The sequence below is a fragment of the Gigantopelta aegis genome, chromosome 8, assembly GCF_016097555.1.
Source record: "Gigantopelta aegis isolate Gae_Host chromosome 8, Gae_host_genome, whole genome shotgun sequence".
Classification (NCBI taxonomy): Eukaryota; Metazoa; Mollusca; class Gastropoda; order Neomphalida; family Peltospiridae; genus Gigantopelta; species Gigantopelta aegis.
Window position 1 is genome coordinate 40,176,390 of NC_054706.1, and position 26,576 is coordinate 40,202,965.

Sequence of the window (26,576 nt, forward strand, 5' to 3'; positions counted from 1 at the left end):
TGTGCAATTATACAACAGATACAGTTAACCCTTTTAAACTAATCAGATTATCATAATTAACAGAAGTTATTATATTTTGATGATGACAATAGTTAATAGGCCTACCCGCCAAATAAAAACACTTAAAAATTGTAGTTGTATACAAAAATAACAATATATAAAATAAACAAAATTATTATTACAAAAAGGACAGTGATGAATAAAAACTGTCAAAAAACCAAGTTTCCAATGTGTAAAACTTTGGCTTTTGCCGAACTTGAGACAAAGAACAAGTTTTTAAAACTGTCAGTTCTTCAACAATGAAAATATTTACAAGTTGTTATGAAAATGGAAATTAATTACTAGTATTTCAGTAAACGTGGAACTATGATATTTGAAGGCATATTTTTGACTATTAGAGCCGTTTTTGATAACTGAAATAATTCTTTATTTAGATTTTATTGTTTAGATTATCCATTTCCGCACATTCGAAGTGTTTTTGATCATCCTGATGTTTTTAATATCACAAAATGCATTTCTAAATTTTTTTAAAAACACACTTGAGTCTGAGAAGTATTTGACCATTTCAAAGTCACAGACTGTTCTTTCACTTTGTTGTAACTTTATCCAAATGTGTTACAGGTTTGTAGATTAACTAAACTTAGTGTTAATTTCCACGGGTTGAAACTTGGGTCTGTCCCTTTAATAATCTTTTGAATAGAATATACCTCTCTTACAGCTACAATAACTTTCAGTTAAAACTGATCGGTGCTGCAAGATTCGTCAGCACTAGATTCTTTGCTTTTTGTTTTTCTTCTTGTGAATAGATGTCTGATGGGGAGAGACCAGGGGCACTGCCCCATAGCTAACGATATTGCATTGCCACCCCCCACTCCTCATTGTAGCAGGGATTAACTGCTCCCCCCCCCCCCCCCCGAGTTCTATGTTGTTTTCAGAACATTACCAATTTTGATAATGACACATGTACCCAATGAAGTCTACTGATCACCATACCACTACACTATTTTACAGGAGCTCACAATATTTTCAAAGTATCAAATTTAAAAACTAGTATTTATATCTTGGTTTATGGTGAAGTCTTTCGTTTGTAAACTAAAATATTTACATGGAACTTGATGTTTTGATTTAATTACTGCAACATTAGTACAAAAATACTTTGTAAAACAATGAGGTTATGAGATGTGTAGATTCTACAAAAGTTTTCAAAGTACTAATGCACGCTATAAACATGGCTGCCTGAACACAATTGTTAAAACCTCAATGACAAACACAACCAACAGATTACAATGGAAATATTTGATTACAGTTACAAACATACAGATTGTCAGCATTCAGTTCTACAATTCCTACAGTCACAATACAAATGTAGTCAGTTATTCTATATACGGTCACACTAGTCTTAGGACAAATGATCTCTGAACTCAACAACTAATTACTCTACATACTGTCATCAGATCACACCAGCTATTCTACATGAAGGTCCCTTGTTGAAACAAAAAACCAAACAAACCCCACAATAAATAAGAAAATATAACGTGTACATCTGTTACCATATTGGGGCAGTGCTTATTAAACTTATACACATGGTTCATATCCTGGTATCAGCTCACACCTAGAAATGAGGTGGTTATTATTTGTATTTCAACTTCTCTCCAACAACCAAACATTAAACTCTGTCCTGACAACACAGCCCAAATAGCAGAGGTGTTGGCAAAGACAACACATGTTTAAACCGTAACTTAATATAAACGCAAAAATCAAGTTAAAATAAAATAAAAATGTACAAAAGGAAGTTAACACACTAATCACAACAGTGTGGTACAGAATGGCCACATTAAATAGTCTTCCTGACATATTAACTAACAGATGTTTGACAAGGAAAAGATTTAGTTTGGTCCTGGGATGAATTGGTCTACATTATGAAGGTTCTTGGAATACAAGCATACATACTTCTGTTGTAGTTCACATCAAACTATCACATACACAGAGGTCAAATTAGAGCATAAAAACACTAAGATTATAAAAACCTGTCTTATAAAAAAATATTCTCATTCTAGCAACATATATAATCTATCTTATTTGAGCATTGTAACAGTTTCTTGTGTACACAATTTAACTGTTGTTAAAAGTGATTGTCCCAATTTTCCCCACTACCCAGAACTTTCACTGACTGGAAATCATTTAACATTCCAAGCCAGCTGAACCTGAAAAAAGCTGGTAAGACATTTCAAAAGAGGAAACCAAGTTTTTATGGATGGGACGACAAACAAAATACTGCAGTCATGAAGAACACCACTATTTTCAGTCAGAATTGTCATAAAATCAAGTGTTCACCTCGAGATATGAATATATCCCTGCATCGTACAGATTTCAGCAGATGCGGCCAGTATATTGTGGCTGTAACAATACAGAACACCAATACATCTTTGATGTGGTGTGTTGGTTAATCTGATATTGGTTCAAATATTCTTGGCATAGCAATTTAGTTACAGCGCCTTATACTACTTAATGAACACACTATTGACAAATGTTTTGATCTATGCAATGGCATTTAAATATTCAAACACTTTCCAAAATGGCTGATCAAAGTACCACATGCTCTGACATTATAAAGTTTTAAATGGATTAAAAATAAGATGTATTATAAATGTATTAAGTTTTATCTATTTGAATAATTTTGATCCACAAAATAAAATACAACTAATGTATTAAGTACAACTAATATAGTAAGCTATGTCAGTACAACTGTTTGTGTACTTTATACTGCATAAAATATAGCTAGTTAATGAAACTAATTCAGTACAGCTGTTGAATGTGTATATATATATATATATTATATATTTTATACTGGCTAAAATGCATGTAGTGTAGTAAGCTACAATCCAGTACAGCTGTTTGAATATGTATATATTATATACTTTATACTAACTAAAATTTAACTTGTGTAGTAAGTTATGTCTGTACAGCTGTTTGAATGTGTATATTATATATACTTTATATTGGCTGAAGTACAACTTGTGTAGTAAGCTGTTAGTACAGCCGTTTGAATGCGTATATATATATTATTCACTTTATACTGGCTGAAATATAACTAGTGTAGCTGGCTGTCAGTACAGCTGTTTGAATGCGTATATGTTATGTATTTTATACTGGCTGAAATACAACTAGTGTAGTAAGCTACAAAGTCAGTACAGCTGTTTGACAACATATATATTATTCACTTTATACTGGCTGAAATACACCTAGTGTAGTAAGTTAGGTCAGAACAGCTGTTGGAATGTGTATATATTATATACTTTATACTGGCTGAAATGTAACTTGTGTAGTAAGCTGTTAGTACAGCTATTTGAATGTGTATATATTATCCACTTTATACTGGCTGAAATATAACTAGTGCAGCAAGCTATGAACTGTTCAGCTGGTTCACGGCCACTGGTCTGCGTCTTCGTGTGGCACATGTATGCCCATGCTGTTGAGGATGTTGGAGGCAGGTCCGGGCAGTCCCTGTTGTGCACTGTACGACTGCAGCGTGTTCTTCACGATGTTCAGGTCGATGTTCACTGGCTTGAAGTCGTCGTCCTCGTCGTCAATGTCCCGTGCGGCTTTACGCCTGGGCTGTGAGCTGCTGCCAACACTGGCTGCAACACTCTGAAAATACAATTATTAAAACTTAAATAGGCTGTTCGCAAGCTATTACCATTATAATATGTTTCCATGTTTTAATATCAGTGCAAACCAAAGTACATTACTGACATTTTACTGTGGCATAGTTGTTAAGTCACAAGGGGGATTTTTCATTCCAGTACCACCTGTAACCCAGAACGAGTGCACTGCTAAACTCAATGGGGAGATGCAAGACCAAATACACCTAGTTTCACACACCTTGCAGGTGTTATTATGGGTACGTCTCACCAGTGTAGGATCCCAAATTGGGAATAATTATCAGGCATGAATGCAGATTCTGTGTACCTCAACCTCTAATGACATTAAGATGGCTCAATTGACAGCAAGCATGGAGCACAGCCTTGTTAAGTAGAACCCAGTAGCGGATCCAGACAATCCATTTAGGGGGATCTCAATGACATGTGGCCAAAGGCCATAAACATTCCTGAAGGGATTTCTCGTAAAAAAAAAAAAATATGTTGTAAAATTTTGGGGGGCCTTAGGCCACCCCGATCTACCACTGGTCCCATTCCAAAAGGAAAATACTGCTGCTTCAACATTGATTTTATTCTCATTGTCCATATACAGGGCTCAAACTTAACAATGGCAACGATGCCAATTACCGTCATTGAGATATAAATTGCCGTAGATCAGGAGCATCACCAACGTAACTTGGTGTACATCATCTGCCAGCGTATAACATGTACATTTGAAATACATACTGGAAAATAACCTTTCAGTCATGTGTATTTGCTGCAAAAGTCAGTTTTTAAAACAATTGCCGTTATTTCACCCAAGGCAATTTAAAAAAAGAATTGCCGTGGGAGACAAATTCTTAAGTTCGAGCCCTGCATATATGTTTGTGATGTCCTGCATATATGTTTGTGATGTCCTCACAAACAATGTCTTTGTCTCCGTGTTATTTTTTGGTGGTGTTTTTGTTTTGTTTTTTTAAATGTCATGAATGACATGCAAGTTTCCATTCATTAAACATGTTGCACAATGACCATTTTTATTAGTCTTGCACACATTTGAGAACTAGTATGCACCCAGTCAGACATGTTTGCACCTTAAAGGATGTAAGAACGGTTCAGACACCGGTAAACATTACCTTCTTCGGGGTAGACTGGCTGCTGCTGTTGGTACTCTGAAATGAGAAACTTCCATCATCTCCAGCACATAGCAATATGGTTGAGCTCTTTCTATAATCATAGCAACGCTATTCTCATTGCTCTTGACATGGTAAAACATACTGTATAGGGTTTAAGCTATCATCAATAAGTAGACACTGTTTTTATACATATTCAACGTGTACTTTGTAACAGTAGCTGTATAACTTAAATTCAAATCAAATCATATAATTATATATTGTACAAAGAAACATGGCACATTTTAAAAGATAGGAATTATATCATTATGATAGGGATAGTGTGTGTGGGGGGTGAGGGGGTTTGCATTGACAAGCCTTATGATTACATAATTTTAGAGGGGCTTAATGTTACAAAATGTTACATGTAGAAGGGGAGAGGTATAAAAAATGCAAAATTATGTCATTGTTACATCGGATTGTTACATATAAGTGAACCCTGTGACAATGCTAGAGACAAGAGAACACTTCATACTAATACCCTCTTCGGTGTAGATGTGTTGCTGCCATTGCTGTTACTGCCATTCTGAAAATATAAACACTGCTTACTAACTTCTGAGATAAGTAATCGCAAAACACAAATGTGAACAAATAGTACAAATGTTCAGATATTAACTGGAACATTAATTATGACTGAATACATTACTGAAGTTATTAAGAGATGTTACTTAACAATACCAAAGACTCATTTGACACTTAAACTGCATATCAAACATATTGATGCTATTCTTTCCACTTTTACAAAGTTTTATTACCAGAATCATAGTTAAGTGGTGCCTAAACAACTACTGGCGAAAGGAACACATGACAAAAGCACAACATTAAGATGAGCCTGTACAGAATACCTGTTTTGGAAATCGTTCAAAACTTTTGCCAACTTTTGTCTTGGCGAGTTCCCTATCCATCAAGTCCATGTAATCGTCAAGCATGGCGTCGTGTGACTTTGGCGTCTGTTTTGCCGTGGATTTCTGTGATGTCTTGTTGCTTGGCAGAATGAGGTCATCATCACTCTCCCAGTCATACTCGCTCATGTCCGAACTTGAACAGTCATCGTCATCTTTAAATTCTGTAAAACAATCACTTTGTAGTCTCTCTGTTACCATGTCAGGGTGTACACCACCACAGCACTCAATCTTAATTAACAGATATAAATACAACACCACCTCTCCCTTAAAATGAATCAAAGAAAATAAACAAGCATCATTAACTATCATTTGCTACCTTTAGCAAAATGTCCCCAGTAAAATACTTTCCTCTCAGAATTTGTTAGATCAGGCAGTTTAAATCTGAAGGATATTTTGCTTATTCAAACAATGAAAGGACTATCAATTTAAATGTTTTCATACTTTTTCTCTGTTTGTTTTGTTTAATGGCACCACTGGAGCACATTGATTAATTAATCATCAACTATTGGATGTCAAATATACTGTATTTTCCGGCTTATTACACGCACTGGTGTATAAACCACACCCCTTGTTTTTAGACCAAGTTCCGATCTTTGTTCGTACATAAACCACACCTTTAAATAAGCCGCAGTTAAAATAAAGCCACAATCTTAATTACAGTTAACTATTGTTTGTATTTAATAATAATAAAGATCCATTCTCCCTTAAATTCAAACAATAACTAATTGTTGATTGTGTTGCTTTCAGTTTCATTTCACCTAATGGGAAAGTTTCGTAAACAAAACACCGTTGACAAACCCCGCTATTTTTACAAAAATATGAACAAGAACTTGATAATGCTAATTTCGTAAGCTTGCATTAGTTGCAAAGAAAAAAAAAATACATGATAATATTTTATTTGTTCCAGTATGATTACAAAGCGTGAACCAAAAAAAAAGAGGGCAAAAGTGAAAATTACTAGTACATCTACTCACTCGATTGCAAAACACGCATTTCTCTGTAACCTAACTAGCGTGCCGTGTGCAAAAATTACATATTCAAACGAGGTCGGGTCAAGCTGGATATGTGGCAGTGAACCGAAACTAAGCGTGCAGTCCTATCTATCGTTTACAGGTTCGACATTGTTTTATAACTTTTAAATGACGGCCTTTAATATATATATATATATATACTCTTCAAAAAAAGAAACGCAAAAGGGTACAAATGGGTTATAACTCGGATTTTATGTTTCCTACCGGTTCATGCTTTGTGAATATAAGGTCATTGCATGTCCCAAACACATTCACACGGTTACATTCGATAAAACGCAGCTACTGTACAATAAAGTTCCAAAATGTGAATATTCGCAAAAACGCAGCCACGTGCAAACCATGTCACCACTGCACGTGCGTTGTCTGCACGTGCAACATGAACACCGACAGTATAAAAGTGCAGGGTGTTCGCTTGCCTGGCCTCTGTATCTGGCCGACAGTTGACAATCCAGGACATGCCACGTCTCAGTGAACCGCAGAGAAACAATGCCATCGGCCGACTAGACGCAGGCGAATCCAGAACGGCCAATGCCAGGGCATTCCATGTGTCCCCAAGCACCATCTCCAGACTGTGGGACCGTTACCAGCAACATGGATCAACACGTGACCTCCCTAGATCCGGTCGACCACGGGTCACTACCCCCGGGCAGGACCGCTACATCCGGGTACGCCACCTTCGGGAACGATTGACTACTGCCACCTCCACAGCCGCAGCAATACCAGGTTTGCGCAGGATATCCGACCAGACCGTACGGAACCGCCTACGTGAGGTAGGAATTCGTGCCAGACGTCCAGTTCGAGGTGTCATCTTAACACCACAACACCGTCGACTCCGACTGCAGTGGTGCCAGATTCATCGACAATGGCCTCAACTGCGATGGAGACAGGTGTGGTTCAGTGACGAGTCCCGATTTCTGCTCCGACGTCATGATGGAAGATGTCGCGTGTATAGGCGTCGTGGTGAACGTTATGCGGAAAACTGCGTGCAGGAAGTGGACAGATTCGGCGGGGGTAGTGTCATGGTGTGGGCAGCCATCTCACACACTGGCAGAACTGACCTGGTCCACGTGCAGGGCAACCTGAATGCACAGGGCTACATTGACCAGATCCTCCGGCCACACATCGTTCCAGTTATGGCCAACGCCAACGCAGTGTTCCAACATGACAACGCCAGGCCTCACACAGCACGTCTCACAACGGCTTTCCTACAGAACAACAACATTAATGTCCTTCCTTGGCCATCGATATCACCGGATTTGAACCCAATTGAGCATCTATGGGACGAGTTGGACCGACAGCGACAACCACAGCCCCAGACCCTGCCCGAGCTGGCAGCAGCCTTGCAGGCCGAGTGGGCCACCATCCCCCGGGACGTCATCCGTACTCTGGTTGCTTCAATGGGCAGGCGGTGCCAGGCAGTTGTCAACACACGCGGAGGCCACACCCGGTATTGACTCCAGATGACCTTGACCTTGGTGGTGTGTCCTATCACTTACTCACAATGGACTAGAGTGAATTGTGAACAATCCTGCAACATTTGGTAATTATCGGACTCACCATTCAATAATTAAATCAATTCTCCAAATGTTACGACAATGTGGTTTTGCGTTTCTTCTTTTGAAGAGTATATATATTTGCCGAGAATTATATATGTATAATTACATGTAATATAACGAAATACATTACAACGTTATGCTCTGTATAAATTAGCGGGCCAATTAGATTGGAAATTTCGACAATTAATACAAACATTACAGGTACTCCGATTATGTGATTTTAATTCGCAAGCTTCGTACTAAACTTAAATTTTGATATATTAATTAAAAACATTACAAACAGGTTAGAAACAGCGGCGTTAAAGATAGCAAGAAACTGTTTTGATGTCCTTATTAAGGTCCGGCTTTTGCAATTGGCCATAAATGGTCATGACATTGTAATTGTATCACGTGACATTGTTTAGGCTGCCACTGGCTTTTTTATCTGCAATATCGAACATGCAAGTTGGGTGTGTTTACTACAAAGTATAACAACACTACTTTGTATAATATGAGGGAAGTTACTTCATTTTAGAACATCTGACAAACACATCTCATGCACTACTAACAATAAATGTTACAGAAATCAAACTAAGAAAGTTCGCGGACGAGTCCATTTTTGAAACTGTAAGTATAACGATACACAAGTGATGTATTATTTCTAGCCTGACTAGACTATTAATAAAGAGCCATTCCATTGTAATACTTCAGTCCAAGTCATTTGGTATGCTATATCATTATTATGAGAATGAAAAAAAAGAGTTCTGGTTTATATGCATAGCGGTTACCATAAAATTCATAAATAAAGTGCACCATTTTATAAACCGCACCTTGCAATTCACAGTAAAAAAGTAGCGGCTTATATGCTGAAAAATACGGTACTTGTACAAAAGCTAAGAAAACCACAAAATAATTCAAATTGGTTTAGCAAAATATCTGTCAAAATCTTTTAAAGTGTTACAAAAATACTAAAATAAAAATGTATTTTTGTTAGTTAAAATACCAAATATATCAAAATATTGAGAAATCTGTCTGTGTATAACATTCAGCAGACTGGCATACCTTTAAATAAGAGGTAAATTAATATTAATGTCACATGTTCAAATGTTGCAGCTCTCTTTTAGAGTGTAAACTTTTGCTGTTCACTTGTACAGCTACATAAATCATATTTGTTAAAGTTGTTAGTGTTCCATCAACAAGTGTACATTATAATAATAATAATATACTTGACAAAATGTTGAAGAGCTAGTTCATGGCATAAGTATTAAAAAGCACAGTGGATGTTTAAAATATAGCACTGATTACCGAATATTTTCTGCATAGACTGAATAATCCCTGTCCCATCAAAGTGGATCTCATCATCATCTGTGGCATTTCTGTACAAATAAACACAACAAATATGCAAATATTCGGTAACAATAATCACTTACAAAATATTTGTATTTGTAAAATGTAAGGAGAGGCCTAAATACATAATTTGGGTTAATCCCAATACCATACAATCTCTTCATGTTTGACTACAGATTTTCAACCTTCGACCTGAACAACATTTCAGTTGTTTTGTGAAATTGTGTAATTCTGTTTATATTCTAATCAATGTTATCAATGCACAGTATTCCAAACTGAATTCAAAACTGAAACTAACAGTAAGTGGTTTAAAAGTATATGATTATTCAAAACTGAGTACTAAAATAAGATGAACAATAAGTGGGTAAAAATGTACGTGATACAAATGAGAGATCATTCCCCCCAGGGTGCTCACTTGGGAAACTCTGCTCCATCTAGTCCAGATACGTTGTCAACAAAAGCCTTCATACTGCTCGCAATACTGTCAAGGTCAAACATGTCAACAGACTGTTCTGATTTTCCTGTTGCCTTATTCATCATATTGTCCAGCGATTCAGGTGTCAAAGTCAACCAGCTGTCATCTGGAAGTACATATTTCACACATTACTACCAGTCTCAGTGGACAATCAACACATGCATTATGGAACACTTGAAACCCACCAAAGAATATTACTAGCTTAAACTCAAATCCAATGTTTAAAGTATGCCATTACCATCAGAAGGTTGTAGTTTTTTCTCCATGGCTTTAAGTTGTCTGCTGTCAAATGTGATGGAGTTCAGCAAATCCAGTATTTCTATTCCTGGTTCTCTGTTGTGACTAAAAATTACAAAATAAATAACACAAACAAAACTGACAGAATAAAGCAAAACACATGGGCTGTGTAAAATGTAAAGTGGTGCAACAATCAAACATCGTTGGTGGTACACATGTACAGTAAATGTTAATGAGTATAATAGTATTTGTTGACATTATGTGTTGCATTGCGTGCCATTTTAAAAGTAAGCCATGTATCAAAATTAGATTTACCAACATTGATAACTTAAGCCACAAAGTTTTAACTAATGTGTAATTTAATGTTAAAAAAGCAGTAATATATTACAATGCCTAAAAACTAGTGTCAGTCACTTTAATACCCCATACCATGTTTTTCTTTAGACATCAGGGTTCATACACCTTGGAAACAAAAAATTCCAGACCTTTTTCAGACTTTTCCCCAAGACAATTTTTTTTTTTTCAAGACTCATGTTACTCAATACCGTATATCTTTGCCTGTAAGTCGATCTCGGCTATAAGTCGAGTCCCTAATTTCAAGCCCTGAAAACTTATTTTTTTATTGACCCGTTTATAAGTCGACCCATGAAAAACAACTTATAAATATTGAAGTATTTCTTATTTTCAGCACATGAGAACAATAATGTACAATATTTGAACAAAAGAAAATTATTTTACAAACTTCGGTTTTCACGTTTTGTAGATCGCAAACAAGTAACATAGCATCAAAACGAAATATTCCCTTAGTAGATAGTGCAAGCTGTTTGGCTGTTACCGTATGGCACTGTACAGCATGGGTTTGTGCACAGACAACAACTTTATTTATAAACACTGACAACAGATCACTACAATAAAACTGAAAGTATCAGTTAATCACATGTTTTGTCGCCATATTAATACATGTAAGGAGGATAACTCTGGAAAGTACACTGGTTTTTATGTCTAAGCTGTTTTAAGGAAAAGCTCAGTAATATTCATGAAGATAATCACCGACAAAACATTGTTTGAACAACCATTAATGCCAGTGACCAGATTTAAAAATAAACTCAGGCAACATGTAGTTAGTATTGTTTACATTTTTGCTATTAGTGATGACTGTTATTTTAACTAAGTGGACTGTTCTCTTGGCATGTGAGTGAGATCGCACGCCTTTTTGCGTAACCAAAACCGTTCTATTGCCAAAAAAAAAAAAGGTTATAAAAAAATAAATGCGTCAAATTAACATATTTGAGTATAAATACAGGGCATACTTCAACAATAACACTTGTAAAATAATCCCCAAAACGGTAATATTTTTGGGTGAAATTTTTTTACCCTCTTATAAGTCGACCCCCCAAGTTATAAAATAATTTTTGGGTGAAAAAAATTCTACTTATAAGCGAAGATATACGGTACATCTCCCCATATTTTTGGAAAATTTGACAAAATGGACAATCTTTTTGTCCTATGCATTGCGCAAGCGCGTACTTCAAATCTTTGGTAAATGTTGGCAATTGTCAGTCTCGACTTCCCAAATAACATTAGTGCTGCAATTGGAAAACGTCGTCAGATTCTGCCGGTTTCTCACAACCGAAATTTTCTACTTGAGTCCTAAAGACGAATTTCCATACTTTTTTCAAACCAACTCGCAAAAAAAGGTATTTTCCCATACTTTTTCCAGGTCTGGAAAATGGATTTTCCAAATTCCATACTTTTCAAGATTTCCAGACTCGGTACGAACCCTGAGACACTGCACTTTGCATCATCATCACTTACACTATCAGGGTTTAACCTGAATTACCAAACATAACTTGAAGTTGAATTTGGCGACTACTTTTCATAATTAATTCACAAAAAAACTAATTAATATATTTTGGATGGCTCACTGTTAATTTTGTTAAATCATCTGTACACATGTTCATAATTCATTCAGATCACCACAGAATGTTTAGAAATTCAGCATAATTTTTGCAAATGAAATACATCACAGTGTTTCGTTACCCATGAGGAGTATATTTAATGTGTTTGTCGGGTGAGGTCTACCGATTAGACTTCACAGATGAACCTGTTTTGTTATTATACTATTTTATTTGGCTAATTTGGCTAAAGATTTTCTGACCACATTCTTCAAATTGCTAGTAAGCTTAAACCCTGCAATATCCATTTATTTGACATACCTAAGAAGAAGGTATGTTTTATTTAACGATGCAGGACAAAGCAACATTCTCACCTGCTTCCATTTGCAACGTGTTCAGTGTAAAACTTCTCAGCATCTTTTAATAATTCTTTATACAAATTTGATCCTTCCAATTCATCCTGGAACATTATAAAATGTCACAAAGTCAGGAACACATCTCATAAACTGAGAATAACATGGTTCTAACTTGTCTTTTTTAGATAAATGTATTTGCAATTTCAGTTCCATTGTGTATTAAGTATACACTAGGAATGTTGTAACTGAGATAATACAAGAGGTCGTAAATACCCAACTCATTCAATGATGTAGTACAGCAACAGAACCATGACATTTGAATCTCATAATGTATTTAACTCAGTTTTAACCAAATTGTCAGTTAGAACCATGTAGAACTCAATTATATTAATAAAATCAATGATAAGCAAAACAAAATTACAGTGAGTTAATACATTTACAATTTATGATATGAATTTTATTTTTTATTAATATTCTACAAATTGTTTCATCAAATGTTGATTTGTGGACTATTTTTAAGATAAAATGTTTAACACATGACGAGGTAACTGTACATTAAATGCATATCACTTAGTTTTCACCACAACGTGCGTCAGTCAGGTGTCATGTTTGTTTAGATCCAAAAAGGACTTAACGAGACATTACTATATTAAAATTTTTAATAGTAAACAGTCTGTTTCAAGATAGCTCGATGTCAAATTCAATTATATTTTGTACATGTAAAGTATGTTTGAGTGATATAGACAAAATGTTAGTTTCATATTTTTTATTGACAATAATATACACAAATAAACTTTCAACATCAGCGTTTTACATGTAACATAAATATTTGATGCAGCTCACTTTGAAATATCCGCTGTTTTTCAGTGCCCACAGATACCTCTGCCACCGACTGTCACGGACACGTGAGTGACCATTCTGAGATGATGAATTTGATGACTTGTAGTAGGAAGAACATTTGGCACAGAGAATTTCAAAACCATGGGACTACAACAAAGAAACAAGACATTAAAAATCAATTTTTATTTAGCTTGAAAAAAAAATCAATTTAGTTAAAAACTAATACAAATTATAATATTGAATATTGTAATTGTACTATCACTATTTCGATTATACTTTTATACACAACATCGTTATTAGAAACATCAAATTCAACAATAGACACAGTTTGCATATAATTCGACTAATGTTCAGTATTTATAAATTCATACTGACATTAGTTCTTAATTCTATTTTAGTGCTCACTGTAAATAATTCAGATAAATGATATTTGCAAACTATTTCTTATGTTATAACTTATATATAATTGCATATAATTTGGAATCAATTTAAAAAGATAGTAACCCACTAATAAGACCATATTTATTAAGTCCCATGGGTGGTCTTGATAGTAGGGTTTCAATGTACTTGGTTTTGATCTGGAAGTATTTACGAAAATTCTTATAAATCAATAAAGAATCTACATGTAGACAAACCTTAGATATATTATTATTCAATAAAAATGGGGGTATATAACAGAGATTGATTGGATAAATTTTCTATTATAAAGATACATACTTATAAACATCATGTGTTATACACAAATGCAATGTATTGCACTACATTCACGTTTTGTCCACTTATGTGTTAGCCACACACACACCCTCAGAAAGCTATGTCAATGCATGATGTCATTTCAAAAGAGTGCTACAGGTATCAGCTTAAAAAGAATCTATGCAAAACACAGAATATATTGTGCAGTATCACATCATGATTTGCTAAAATGCTGAATAGTAGTTGGTAATCAATGTTCTAACGGAGACGATGAAAAGGCGTTATTAACCAGTTTCATGCCGAGGTCATGAGCTTTGAAGTGTTTGTCTGAAGCATTTGGGAGAATCCAGCCACTTCTTCTGTCTGGCAGGAACTGCTGCTGCGTGAGTTGTGCATACAGACACCTCGTAAACTTCACCTGAAACACACAATGTTAGGTGCTAGTAGAAAATTAACATCCACAAAACAATAGGAACTACGTTTCTGTTGTAAAAATATACTGAAAAGGGTGTTTTTTTCATTGTGAAGTGATGTACACCCACAGCTAAGTTCCCCTAACCTCTAGATAATAATAATAATTCAGGGGTCAAAATTTATCAGACATTACTGCCAACACATTTGGTTGCAAACTAAAACAAATCAAAACTTTTTGGACCAAATATGAATATAATTAGATTAAAATAAAAAATAAATGCCTAATAAAAAAAATTAAAATGCCTAATAAAAATACAATCTAACTATGACTGACATAATTTAAAATAGGGATGAAAAGTGATAAACACAACAATAATATGTTAGTTGTAATTCAGCTTTAAGCATGCATCAATCATGTTAAGTTTAATAAACGTGGAAAGTGTAACATCAATAGATCTGCCAAATTATTCTGATTGGACATTAAGGTAAGCCGAGATGTTCTGATAGTGGAAAGCAAGCAGCAACAAACATGTCTAATAATAATCATTTCTGAGGGTGATCACTATCTAGGAATAACATGTCTGACAATAGTGTTCTGTTAACAATAATCAAGGCAGTAATATTATATTAAAATAAATGCAATAAATGCTGTATAATATTTTGATGTAGATATATTTAACTCAAACAAATGTGTTAGTTTAAATGTCAATAACTGCTAGTTTGTTGGGATGATAAGCAAATATATCTACCAGCTCGTGGTCATATTGTCAATGATGACAGAATTTTTACCACTGAATATTATGTTCATATATGACTGGCAATATATGGAAGTATTCATAGAATATCCTAATTATACTTAAGTAAAAAGACTATAGGTCTTAAATAAATTATAAAAGTTCATTACCCGTGACAGAATCTTTTCTTCTGGTTTAAAATATTGCATGGTCCTGCAAGCCTGTAAAATAGGAATCAGAAAAACAAGATGAATGTTTACTGAACTGAACAAAGGATATATTTTAGAATGTCATAGTGACTATGTAAGATACACAGTACATAACCATTCATGCAGTGATATTTAGACTGCACAAGTATCCTACAAGAAGTTATTTAACCACATATAAGGGTAGAACAGAAGTATTAAATGGTTTGGAAAGGAGCGTTTAACACATTATTGATTAATCTGTAGTTATTAGGTGTCTAACAGGTAAATGTTACAGTAACTGTGATCCTTAGTTTTGTGAATAAGATGAGAAATACACTGTCATTACAGATTATTCCTGATTAGCAAAGACAAAAGGAAAGGAAAATTTGCTTAATGACACCTCTGTACATTTTAAAATTATGGTCATTTGCAATCTATGACCGAGTTAAACTTAAACCCTGTACCTAGCTGAAAGGTGTTTACCAGATGTAATTTACTGCTCTATAATTGTCATGGGCACTTCATCTCGTTATTAATCAGTCAGATGCTAATCAAAATAAAAGTTAATCATCTCCAAAAACAAATTACTGTAAATCATAAAAATAATGCATCATGATATCTATTATCATTGCATTGGGACTTGTACACATTAGAATATTAATTAGGGGATAATGTCACTGTGTTTCATTGGTTTATTTATCATAAAATTTGGATTTAGGGACGAGACGAAGTCGAGTCCCTAAATCCAATTTTTTTGTTGATAAATCCTTAGAGTTAACAACGAAACACAGTGATATTATCCCTATTCTAATACTACACCTATTAGGAGTATCTGTAAGCAATTTTATTGTGGTTTTATTAAAGAAATCCCCCAATTTTTAAAAACCTCATTATTTATTCTCCTTACTGATGATATTCAATGAAAACACTTGTAGTAAGTAAAAAGTATGACGTAATATCTTTTTCGTTCTCTTCACATGACGTCACTGACTTAGGAGCGAATCAAAGGCAAATTTATTGGTATTATAGTCTAGTGTTTTGAACATGATTTATTGTAATACAGGATACACTGAAAGATATGATTGGATTTTACATTTGTGAGTGGTATTTCAACCTCATATTGATATGATTGGATTTTACATTTGTGAGTGGTATTTCAACCTCATATTGATATGATTGGATTTTACATTTGTGAGTGGTATTTCAACCTCATATGGATATGATTGGATTTTACATTTGTGAGTGGTATTTCAACCTCATATGGCTATGATTGGATTTTACATTTGTGAGTGGTATTTCAACCTCATATTGAAGTATTTCAAGGAATTCGCCTGGTTTAATTTTGTACAAAATCCACGTTCATGGGGTAGGTCTACAAGTTTATAACTGTTGCTAACATATTTTCACTTAAAGTTTTTATAAATACATAAAATAATATGCATTTACTAAAGTGTAAGTATTATTTTGAAAAGTTTTTCAAAATTGTGTGATATTTTAAAGCAGTTAATGTTGTTTAAAATTGCATTAAAAATCAAGTGATTTCCATCTTGTCTTCTTTATCAATTTTATTGTCCCAAAAAGTATGTTCTAAACAAAAATAAGGTACTTCAGATTGTGATATAATTATTTCTGATGAACCTGCTTGTACCCTTTTGAGAATAGCAGTCCACAAGACACATGGTGGTGACTGCTGCGATCGATCAGCGACCGAACCTTACTTGGGGTGGGTGGGTGCACGTTCATTGCTTCTAATGAAGTATTAAAAGTTACAATGGAACGAAATAATAATAAAATAGTAACAATAACATCATTTTCATCTGAAGTTAGTAAAAAAAAAAAAATTATTTATATCGATGTTTAAATATTAATGAAGACGCGGAATTAATATACTAATGAAAACACCACACATGAGGCTAAGTGACAACATATCAGACAAATTCTTGGAATTTTGTCATCATAATAAATCCTGGTTGCCCATGACAGCGTACATCTATCGTCCGATTTATCACGAAAATTAACCAATGGAAAAAAAGCTTATATGAAAGTTGTATTAGAATCTTTATTAATGTGTCTGGTAAATGCTATGTTTATTTGACATTGATTCAACAAAACCGGTTAGTTAGTTTGTAGTAGTTTCCTCCATATCTGATACCGAGCATTATAAAAATGACAAAGGGGGACGCAAATATAATACATAGATCTATTTAATGTGAACAAAACAACTCAAGGACTGTTTGTTTTGCTTGCCCAGAATTAAATTCTTTTAAGCTGTGTTTTTTTCTTAATGATTATATGATTACTTTCTATGAACATAAAGTGTTGTGTTTTTCATTCTCACAGATGCACATGTATCTTGTGTTGGCATGTTTTTTGTTTTCTTAGTGGTGTTATTGATTAAAAGTATAATGGGTCAAGTAATTATCAAGCCAATATATCAGTCGTATTTTTGCATTAATATCTACTTGCATTAATTTTATGATTTACAGTATTACCTTCAAATCAAATGGATCTCTGTAGTAAAATGCTGTAACACCTCTTGCAATAAGAGAAGGGTTTTTATTCAACATGGCTGACAGATTTGCAGGAAGATAGACGTTTGCATGATGAGTATTTTCTTTAACTTTTTCTGGAAAACTGTCAGAAAACAAGACTTGAAATATTACAATCATACATGTACCTGTACACAATGAAATCTGTTTAAAAAAGAGACTAGAATATACTAAAACAATTCTGATGTACAAAAAGATTTCTCACAGACTACTGACAAAATACATGTACATATATAATCATGATGATGTGCATAATTTAAATTTTACTATTCTGGTAATTTGTCTTAACAATTCTGTTTTTAGACATTATGGTCCAACCTTCCAAGTCGTCTGCGAATGGCTTTCTGGATCTCTGGGGAGGCTCTGGTTGTCATGGCATTTTCACGGACATATTTAACTGCATTCTTTAGATGTTGTGTGACTTCGGCAGGTGACTTTGTCATGGGAATGATGTGCAGTTCACCTTGGTGAATATAAATCTGAAATGTCCAAGTAATATTAATATCAATAAACATGTTTAAAGAAAACTGTCAGCAGAGTGACTGTATAACTTGCAGTTCTGTTCAGTATGCTATAATACTGAATTCAATATAAATTTAGCAATTAAAGATTCAAAAATAAATATTAACAAAAACTATCTATTGTATTCCCAGCACATCCCACACATGCTCAATGGGATTCAGGTCGGACGACCTTCAAGGCCAATCCATGACAATGATGTCCGCATTCTTCAGATAATCCCTTGTCAAGATGGCCGTGTGGGGTCTGGCATTGTCATGCTGAAAAATCAGGCCTGGACCATGAGCTGCCATGAAGAGCACAAATTCCTGGGTCAGCACCTGGTCGCGGTATGCAGCAGCGTTGAGGTTGCCATGGATGACAAGAAGTCGAGAATAGCTATTTCTACTAAAGTGTGTTGAGTGCGTCGTTAAATAAAACATTTCCTTCCTTCCGAATCTGTCAACTTCACTGAAACAACACTGAGCATGACATTCACCATGTCATCTCCAAACCCTCTGCCTGCCATTGGCAAATTGCAGTGTGAATCTTGATTCATCGCTAAAGACAACTCTATTCCATTCTATTCCATTCCCAGTCCATCGCAAGTGGCGTTGTGCCCACAGCTGACGTTGACGTCAATGAAATTAGGTCAAAATGGTTCCAGTATATGGGTGCCCTGTGTGGAGGTGAGCAGTTCGCAGCTGATTTCGGATTGTTTGTGTGAACACCCGACGTCTAAAAGGTTAATTACTGGTTGCTGTAGCTTTCATGAAACGGTTGCGAAGGTGATGTAACACAATATGACGGTCATCTGCCTGTGACGTCACACGTGGCCTCCCCGTTTGTTGTACTCGTGTCCGCAGATCATAAATTGCCCGTCGACTGCAACCCAACACAGGCCTGCACAAATTAAAAATTTGCATAACCTGAAAAGGGGTTATGCCAAAAGATTTTGCATAACCTATTTTGTTTTGCATAACCTGGTTTTTTCTTTATAATTAAAAAATATATATATACTTAATTTTGAGAAACAAGAGAGTGGCAATGGTAAGTAAAAAGTATATATACTACTCAAAAGAATTTAAGGGTCAGACGATATTTTCGACATTATTTTCTGAATGTCAATTATATTAGCTAGACCATAATGTCACGCATGGTATTGTTCCATTTTGACGAAAGTGGGTCTAAGCAACCCATAAATGAATTAAAATCCACTGTCACTGACACTGTCGACTAGTTCTAATGGCAAAAACATGCTTACATTTGCACTTAAATTAGGGCGAAAGCGAAAGGTCTGCTAAGTGCCCATAACTTGCTTTTTCACAAAGCGCTTCATTTGCATGCTTTGCACATGTATTCCATGTTCCCAATGCTGAATTTCCGTATAATTGGAGATTGCGTTCGTGTACGGTGCACACTCCAAATTCGACAATGGTACGATGTCAACTGACTATCGAAGATCGAGGAAGGGCTATTGCTTGGCTTCAGGATGGCAATACGCAAAGAAATGTTGCTCTGAGACTTGGTGTCAGTCAGAGTGTCGTTGGCCGACTGTGGCAACAGTACCAAGCAACGAATTCTGTTCGAAATCATCCACATTCGGGAAGACCCCGAAGCACTACAAATAGAGAGGACCGCTACATCACCAATATGGCTCTACATCAACGCACAACCACTGCAAGCCGATTACGTCTGAGAGCCAACAATCTACGCTGCCATCGCCAGGCTGTTCGACCACCACTCCTACCACATCACAGAACGGCCAGACGTCACTGGTGCACGCTTCATCTGCGGTGGCAACGTGTTCAGTGGGGTCGAGTGATGTTCACTGATGAGTCCAGGTTTAGTCTCCAGTTCAACGACGGTTGGGTTCGTGTCTACAGACGTCCTGGGGAGCGCTTCGCTGACGTTAACGTTAGACAACATACCGGTTCGGTGGTGGCAGCGTCATGGTGTGGGGCGGCATCTCTATCCACCACAGGACCCCCCTCTATGTGGTGGATGGCAATCTGAATGGAATCCGCTATCTGAATGAGATTATCCGGCCGTTGGTTCTCCCAGGCCTTCAGCAGATTGGCGGCGGGGCAGTTCTGCAGGATGACAATGCCAGACCCCACCGCGCCAGGGTGGTAACGGACTTTCTCAGACAACAAGGTATCGCCAGGATGGATTGGCCAGCATATTCGCCTGACTTGGCCCCAACAGAGCATGCCTGGGACGAATTAGGCAGGAGAGTTCGGGATAACCATGCCCCTCCGGCCAACCTTCATGATCTGGGTCATGTGTCGAGTGTATTCGCGCCAGGGGTGGATTCACACACTATTAAACGAATGTTCTAATGTGTAAAATCCATGTTTGATAACCTTCAACTCTGACAGCATGTCATGTGACTTTCTTGTATACAGTGACGTTTATTTGTGTTTTTTTGTAAATATGGAACAATAAATAAAAAATTTGGTGTAGTTTACATCATCAATCTAATACACTCTGAAACTTATTTGGTTATAAATTTTTGACCCTTAAATTCTTTTGAGTAGTATACATGTATACAAATGTTTAAGAGATTTAAAAATAATAATAACGATTAGAACTATTGTAATAAATCACCAAAACATAGTGAATATCAGGCTTGACCTATTATATAAAACAGATCATCGTGTGTGCACGTGAATAAATAAGAATTAATTGCAAGGCAATTGCTTACAATTAATTTTATAATATTAGTCTGTTATGTGTATATAATGTCATGACATTCAGTTGTGAGTGGGAGACTCGGTGCCATCTTCCTCATCTGAGGAACAGTGGATACTATCACTCACCGATGCACGAACGAAAGGGTCATTCGTGCAATTTGTGCAGGCCTGCAATGTCAGCTACTGACGTTCCCACGTGAAACATGTGTCAGACTACTGTGAGCAAGTAACGATGAAAACACGCGTGCTATTGTAGTCAAGCGACCAGTGGCACATGCAAAACCACTTCTGCCTCAATGGTGCTGTGCACGTGTTATGGATCGGGTCACGTGGGCTGTGATGGGCTTCAAATGGAGTGTCGACATTGTCATTACAATATTTATTCCTGAAAAATACCTGCTTTCAACACTCATTGACTTTATTCAAATTTTAGATTGTGAAGTTTTTAATTTGACTCAGTATATGTTAATATTAAGTCATGGTAACTATGACTTACCCTAAAATCAGCAGTCTTACATACATGTACATGTATAGAGGCAATATTTGCTACTTAAAATTACTGCAGATTCCTCAAATTAATTTTCTTCTTTTTCTTTTAATTAATTAATTAATTAATAATTAAACTAATTATATCAGTTAACTTTTAAAGGGACACACCCTAGTTATGGCTAGTTGTTAACCATTACGGCGTTGTTTTTCGCTATTAAACCCATTTTTTCACAAATAAAATTGCACTTTACTTACCGTTTATTATTTAGAATATACATTTCCATTCACCTGAAGTGTTTTTTGGTAATCCTGGTGTTTGTAATACCACAAAATGCATTTTTCGTATTTCTGAAAAACTGACGCACGTTTGAGAAAAAAACGTTGAGCAGACAAGGTCTAATCTATTTTTAGACGGGATATTTCCATTTCAATGTCACAGACGTTGGTATACCATATGACCGTTATCATTTTGGTTCGGTTTGTTTTCTCGTGCACGGTTCGCGCAATCAACATCCGATTTGTTGTTGTTCATTTGTGAGATTTTTCTTCACAGTTCGTGAATATTTTCAGTAACAATAAAGTTTAGACAAGTAAGTATCTCAATACAAAACGTTACAAACCCTTAAAACCAATAATTTTGCTAAGTCCTACAATATCTGGAGAGGGGATACAACCAGGACAGAACAGTTGGAACATGTCCAGGAGAGGTGAAAAGAATGCACCCCAAGTCTGTGAAATTTGTCGTGACGTAGGCATTGTTGTGCTTCGAGCGACATCTACCGGTGACATCAGAATACAAACTTTCAAAATTATTTCAAGCAATTGGGACATGGGGATTCCCATGGTATTTATCGATATAAAACCTGCTTTTTCACTCCATTTGATAAAAACGTGATCTAAGTGTGTTACAGGTTTGTAGATTAACCTAATTATAATTTATTTTCGCTGGATGGAACTAGGGTGTGCGGCTTTAATATCCTAAAAACATTCATATCACAAAATTTAAAAAAAGAAATGTCCTACACTAGCTAGTAACAAAACATTTTATCTACATGTATATATTCTGAAATTTGTTTTTAATAATCAAATGTATGTTGTACAACTGAACAAAACACAGATTTAAACTAGTGTTTAGAATCAAATAAACTTTTGTCCTTCTAAGTCTGCACCAACCGATCCATGTTTGATTAATAATCAATTAAAATGTACAATGTGATTTGGGTTCTAAATCTCCTATTTTCAGCAGTTTTTTGACAGACTGGTATACACACACAAACACATACTCTATTTTCAGCAGTTTCTAGGCAGACCAGTATACACACAAATACCTACCCTATTTTCAAAGTTCTAGGCAGACCAGTATACACACAAATACCTACCCTATTTTCAAAGTTCTAGGCAGACCAGTATACACACAAATACCTACCCTATTTTCAAAGTTCTAGGCAGACCAGTATACATATAAATACCTACCCTATTTTCAAACTTATAGGCAGACCAGTATATACACCACAAATACTTACCCTATTTTCAGCAGTTTCTGGAGAGAGCCATTTGGGTAGAACTTCAGCGGCTTCAATGAGGAGAAACTCGCCATCACTGTCACTGACCCTGTCAAAACAACAATCACTGTAAGGCATCATGTGACAGTCTTTGTGTCTGTCAGTGAGGTAGATCTGTCACTATGTCATATCTGACATTGTATCACATTTCTGTAGCTGTCATATTTCTCTGTGTTATATGTCTCTCACAGTATCAGGTCAGTCACATGTTGTTCACTGTGCAATGCATCTGTTACTGTTTTATAGTTTTGTCACTGTCATATTTATGTCACTGTGCCATGTCTGTCACTATGACACGTTTGTCACTGCATTGTATTTCTGTCACAGAGTTATATTTACCACTGCCAAACATGTGCATGAAATAGGGTGAAACCATGAAATCAAATCATGATAGGCAAGGCAGTATTCAGTGCTATATATGTATAGAAATACGGGGGGGGGGGGGGGAAGAGACACCACTTTGAACTCTGACCTAGTGAGATGTTATGTGGTATAGTACTACCACTAGCATGCACAACATTTATCTTAAATTTTTATGTGCATCAAAATATTATCCACAAATTTAATTATATAACTTACACTTTTACAGTAACTGATCAATTAAGAACAGGATAAACACTAATAAAAAAGATAAAATCTGTCCATTTTTCAAACAAATAAATTCTCAAAAAAACATCTTTAATATCTGTCTGTCTAAATTAATCATATTTATAGTATGGTATATAAAGACAGAATATGACACAAATGTTTGATGCAAACATACATACTGAACAACTAGAGAGGGAAATGCTCGTGTCAGTCGGAACAGAAGGAAAACAATGAACCATTCATCATCAATGTTGTCACCATAGTTTGTACAACCATGAAGATGTGGTGGAATATTGCCTGAAAACAAATTACAATTATCATCAAGACGATACTGTTGGTACATTATGTACTGCCATTTCCTGAAAACAAATTACAATTATCATCAAGACGATACTCTTGGTACATTGTGTACTGCCATTTTCTGAAAACAAATTACAATTATCATCAAGACGATACTGTTGGTACATTATGTACTGTCATTCCCTGAAAACAAAAGTATAATAATTACAAGACATACTGCACTGAAGTTTATCTCAGAATAGGAAGTCATCATTAAATTAACCATCTACAAGTACTGTACCTGTACTACACATTGTAACTGGCAGTGTTCTCGCTGCTCCATTTAAGCAGGGCGGCCAGCTCTGCTATTACATTTTGTCACCCTCCTTTACTTTTTCTGTTCCCCTCTTTATTTTCCCGCACCCTACTATATTTTACAGCACCCATCTCCGCTATTTCCAATTAATGCACACTATTTTCCACAAAAAAAGAAATCGATCAGCCTGCACACTGAACATCAAAGGAAACAAGCCACGGTGTACAAAAAAACAACTAACGGAAAACTTCAGTAGCTTACCACAGTTCCAGTAACGTAATTTAATAGTATGTTTAACTGCCTCTATTGTGTCCCATGCATACCATTATCCATTTGTATGTTTGATGCACACAATAAAAGTTATATTTTATTTGTGCAACGAAAACATTTTATTTTTTATCGATTCGCCAATCTCAGACTGAAAAACAACTTATTTGGCACCAAATTTATCACGTGATCAAAACAGTCATTCTGTCTTTTGTGTTCACTAAATATTATCTGATATTTTGATTTAATTGGTTGTAACATGATTTTTACTTTCCGTCATTTGTTTATTCAGTAATTCTTTAAAAAATATTAGAAACTTTTTATTTTGGGGATGGGATATCACCACATAAAAACAACGGAAGTGGTAGTGTTCATCATTAAAATCATTTGTTGGGTTCCAAATAATATATACAACGCCTTTACAAAAACAAAACTTTTTATCAGATGGAGATATCAAAAACGATTGATTCATTCGATGAAGATGGGAATAAAATGAACAGAACATTTTTATCCCACATTAGCGGATCATCTTACAATTTTTATAATCTTACAATCTTTATTAAAATAATATTAAAACTTTGATAGGTCCAGCAAAACAAATGTCAGACTGACAACATCTCTGATTCAACTAACGGTACATAAAAGATGAGTCCGCTTGCATGTACCAACTTTTTTGTACCAAATACTGGGTAGCAAAATAAGGAATATGTCTTTCCACAAAGTCAATCATGCTTTCCCATCTTCTTCTTTTTTTCCCGTTGCTTTTCGGCCGGCAGGTTAAGGGTGGGAGGTTTAAGGGTGGGGTGGGGTGTCGCGTATCCGCCCTCCTTTAATTATCACCCAGTGAGAATACTGACTAGTATACATACTCTGCTTTTGCAAATCAAGAGAATAGTCTTCAGACATGTGACCTTGTTAACAATATTTACGTGCATTCTGCTATTTTAATTATTTATAATTGAAAGACCGGCCTTGGTGGCATCGTGGTTAGGCCATCGGTCTACAGGCTGGTAGGTACAGGGTTTGGATTCCAGTCGAGGCATGGGATTTTTAATCCAGATACCATCTCCATACCCTGAGCGAGTGCTCCGCAAGGCTCAGTGGGTAGGTGTAAACCACTTGCACCAACCAGTGATCCATAACTGGTTCAACAAAGGCCATGGTTTGTGCTATCAAAACGCCATATAACCGTAAATAAAATGTGTTGAGTGCATCGTTAAATAAAACATTTCTTTCTTTCTTTTATAATTGAAAGATTTGTCTAGCTTATTTTTAAAAGAATTTAGGCATCTATTTTTATTCTTGTCATCAGTACATGTATATATATATACAGGATTATAAACGAGTTACCAGTTATTATCAAATTTGTCCCAAGTGAAATATTTTTCACTTGTCACAAGTTTTAGCGAGTGACAAGTGAAAATTATTTCATGAGGGACATAAATTAGCAAGTGACAAGTGAAAATTATTTCATGAGGGACATAAATTTGATAATAACTGGTACTGAGTTTGTTATTCTATTTATTACCCCAGCTATTTGGGTTTTCTAAAAGCCTTTATTTTTTATATACATCGGCTACACATCTACAAAATGTATGTATAAGAAATTATGTAAACCACTTTGGGGTTTTCTTTATTATTATATTTTTTTTTTTTTCTTACTTGTCATTGGGAATGGTACACAAATCTTTTACTAGCCTGACTGTGATACACATTCGCTACAGATGTCGGGCTACCATATTCTAGAAGTCATAAGTGTATATCCCCATTTAAGCATATGAGACTTGAGGTTGAGGGGGTGGGGTGGGGGGACGCGGCAGCAACTGCATGTTCCAGTGCTGGAACAGTCTTCGAATTGGGCACAAATTATGG

General features: G+C 35.5%; 1 protein-coding gene across 1 annotated transcript in view; it reads right to left on the reverse strand.

The window, feature by feature from the left end:
- Window positions 1–566: 566 nt before the first annotated feature.
- LOC121379661 (protein ecdysoneless homolog) overlaps window positions 567–26,576 on the reverse strand; it is a 34,481-nt gene continuing 8,471 nt past the window's right edge. The window contains exons 3-17 of the mRNA XM_041508309.1: window positions 24,022–24,139; window positions 23,216–23,303; window positions 18,328–18,488; window positions 17,953–18,094; window positions 15,443–15,493; window positions 14,414–14,542; window positions 13,435–13,578; window positions 12,610–12,695; window positions 10,342–10,445; window positions 10,044–10,209; window positions 9,587–9,657; window positions 5,656–5,876; window positions 5,292–5,336; window positions 4,775–4,810; window positions 567–3,648 (exon numbers count right to left, since the gene is read on the reverse strand). Of these exons, the coding sequence (XP_041364243.1) occupies window positions 3,424–3,648; window positions 4,775–4,810; window positions 5,292–5,336; window positions 5,656–5,876; window positions 9,587–9,657; window positions 10,044–10,209; window positions 10,342–10,445; window positions 12,610–12,695; window positions 13,435–13,578; window positions 14,414–14,542; window positions 15,443–15,493; window positions 17,953–18,094; window positions 18,328–18,488; window positions 23,216–23,303; window positions 24,022–24,139 (1,787 nt within the window). The 3' untranslated portion in view covers window positions 567–3,423. The remainder of the gene's footprint in view (window positions 3,649–4,774; window positions 4,811–5,291; window positions 5,337–5,655; window positions 5,877–9,586; window positions 9,658–10,043; window positions 10,210–10,341; window positions 10,446–12,609; window positions 12,696–13,434; window positions 13,579–14,413; window positions 14,543–15,442; window positions 15,494–17,952; window positions 18,095–18,327; window positions 18,489–23,215; window positions 23,304–24,021; window positions 24,140–26,576) is intronic.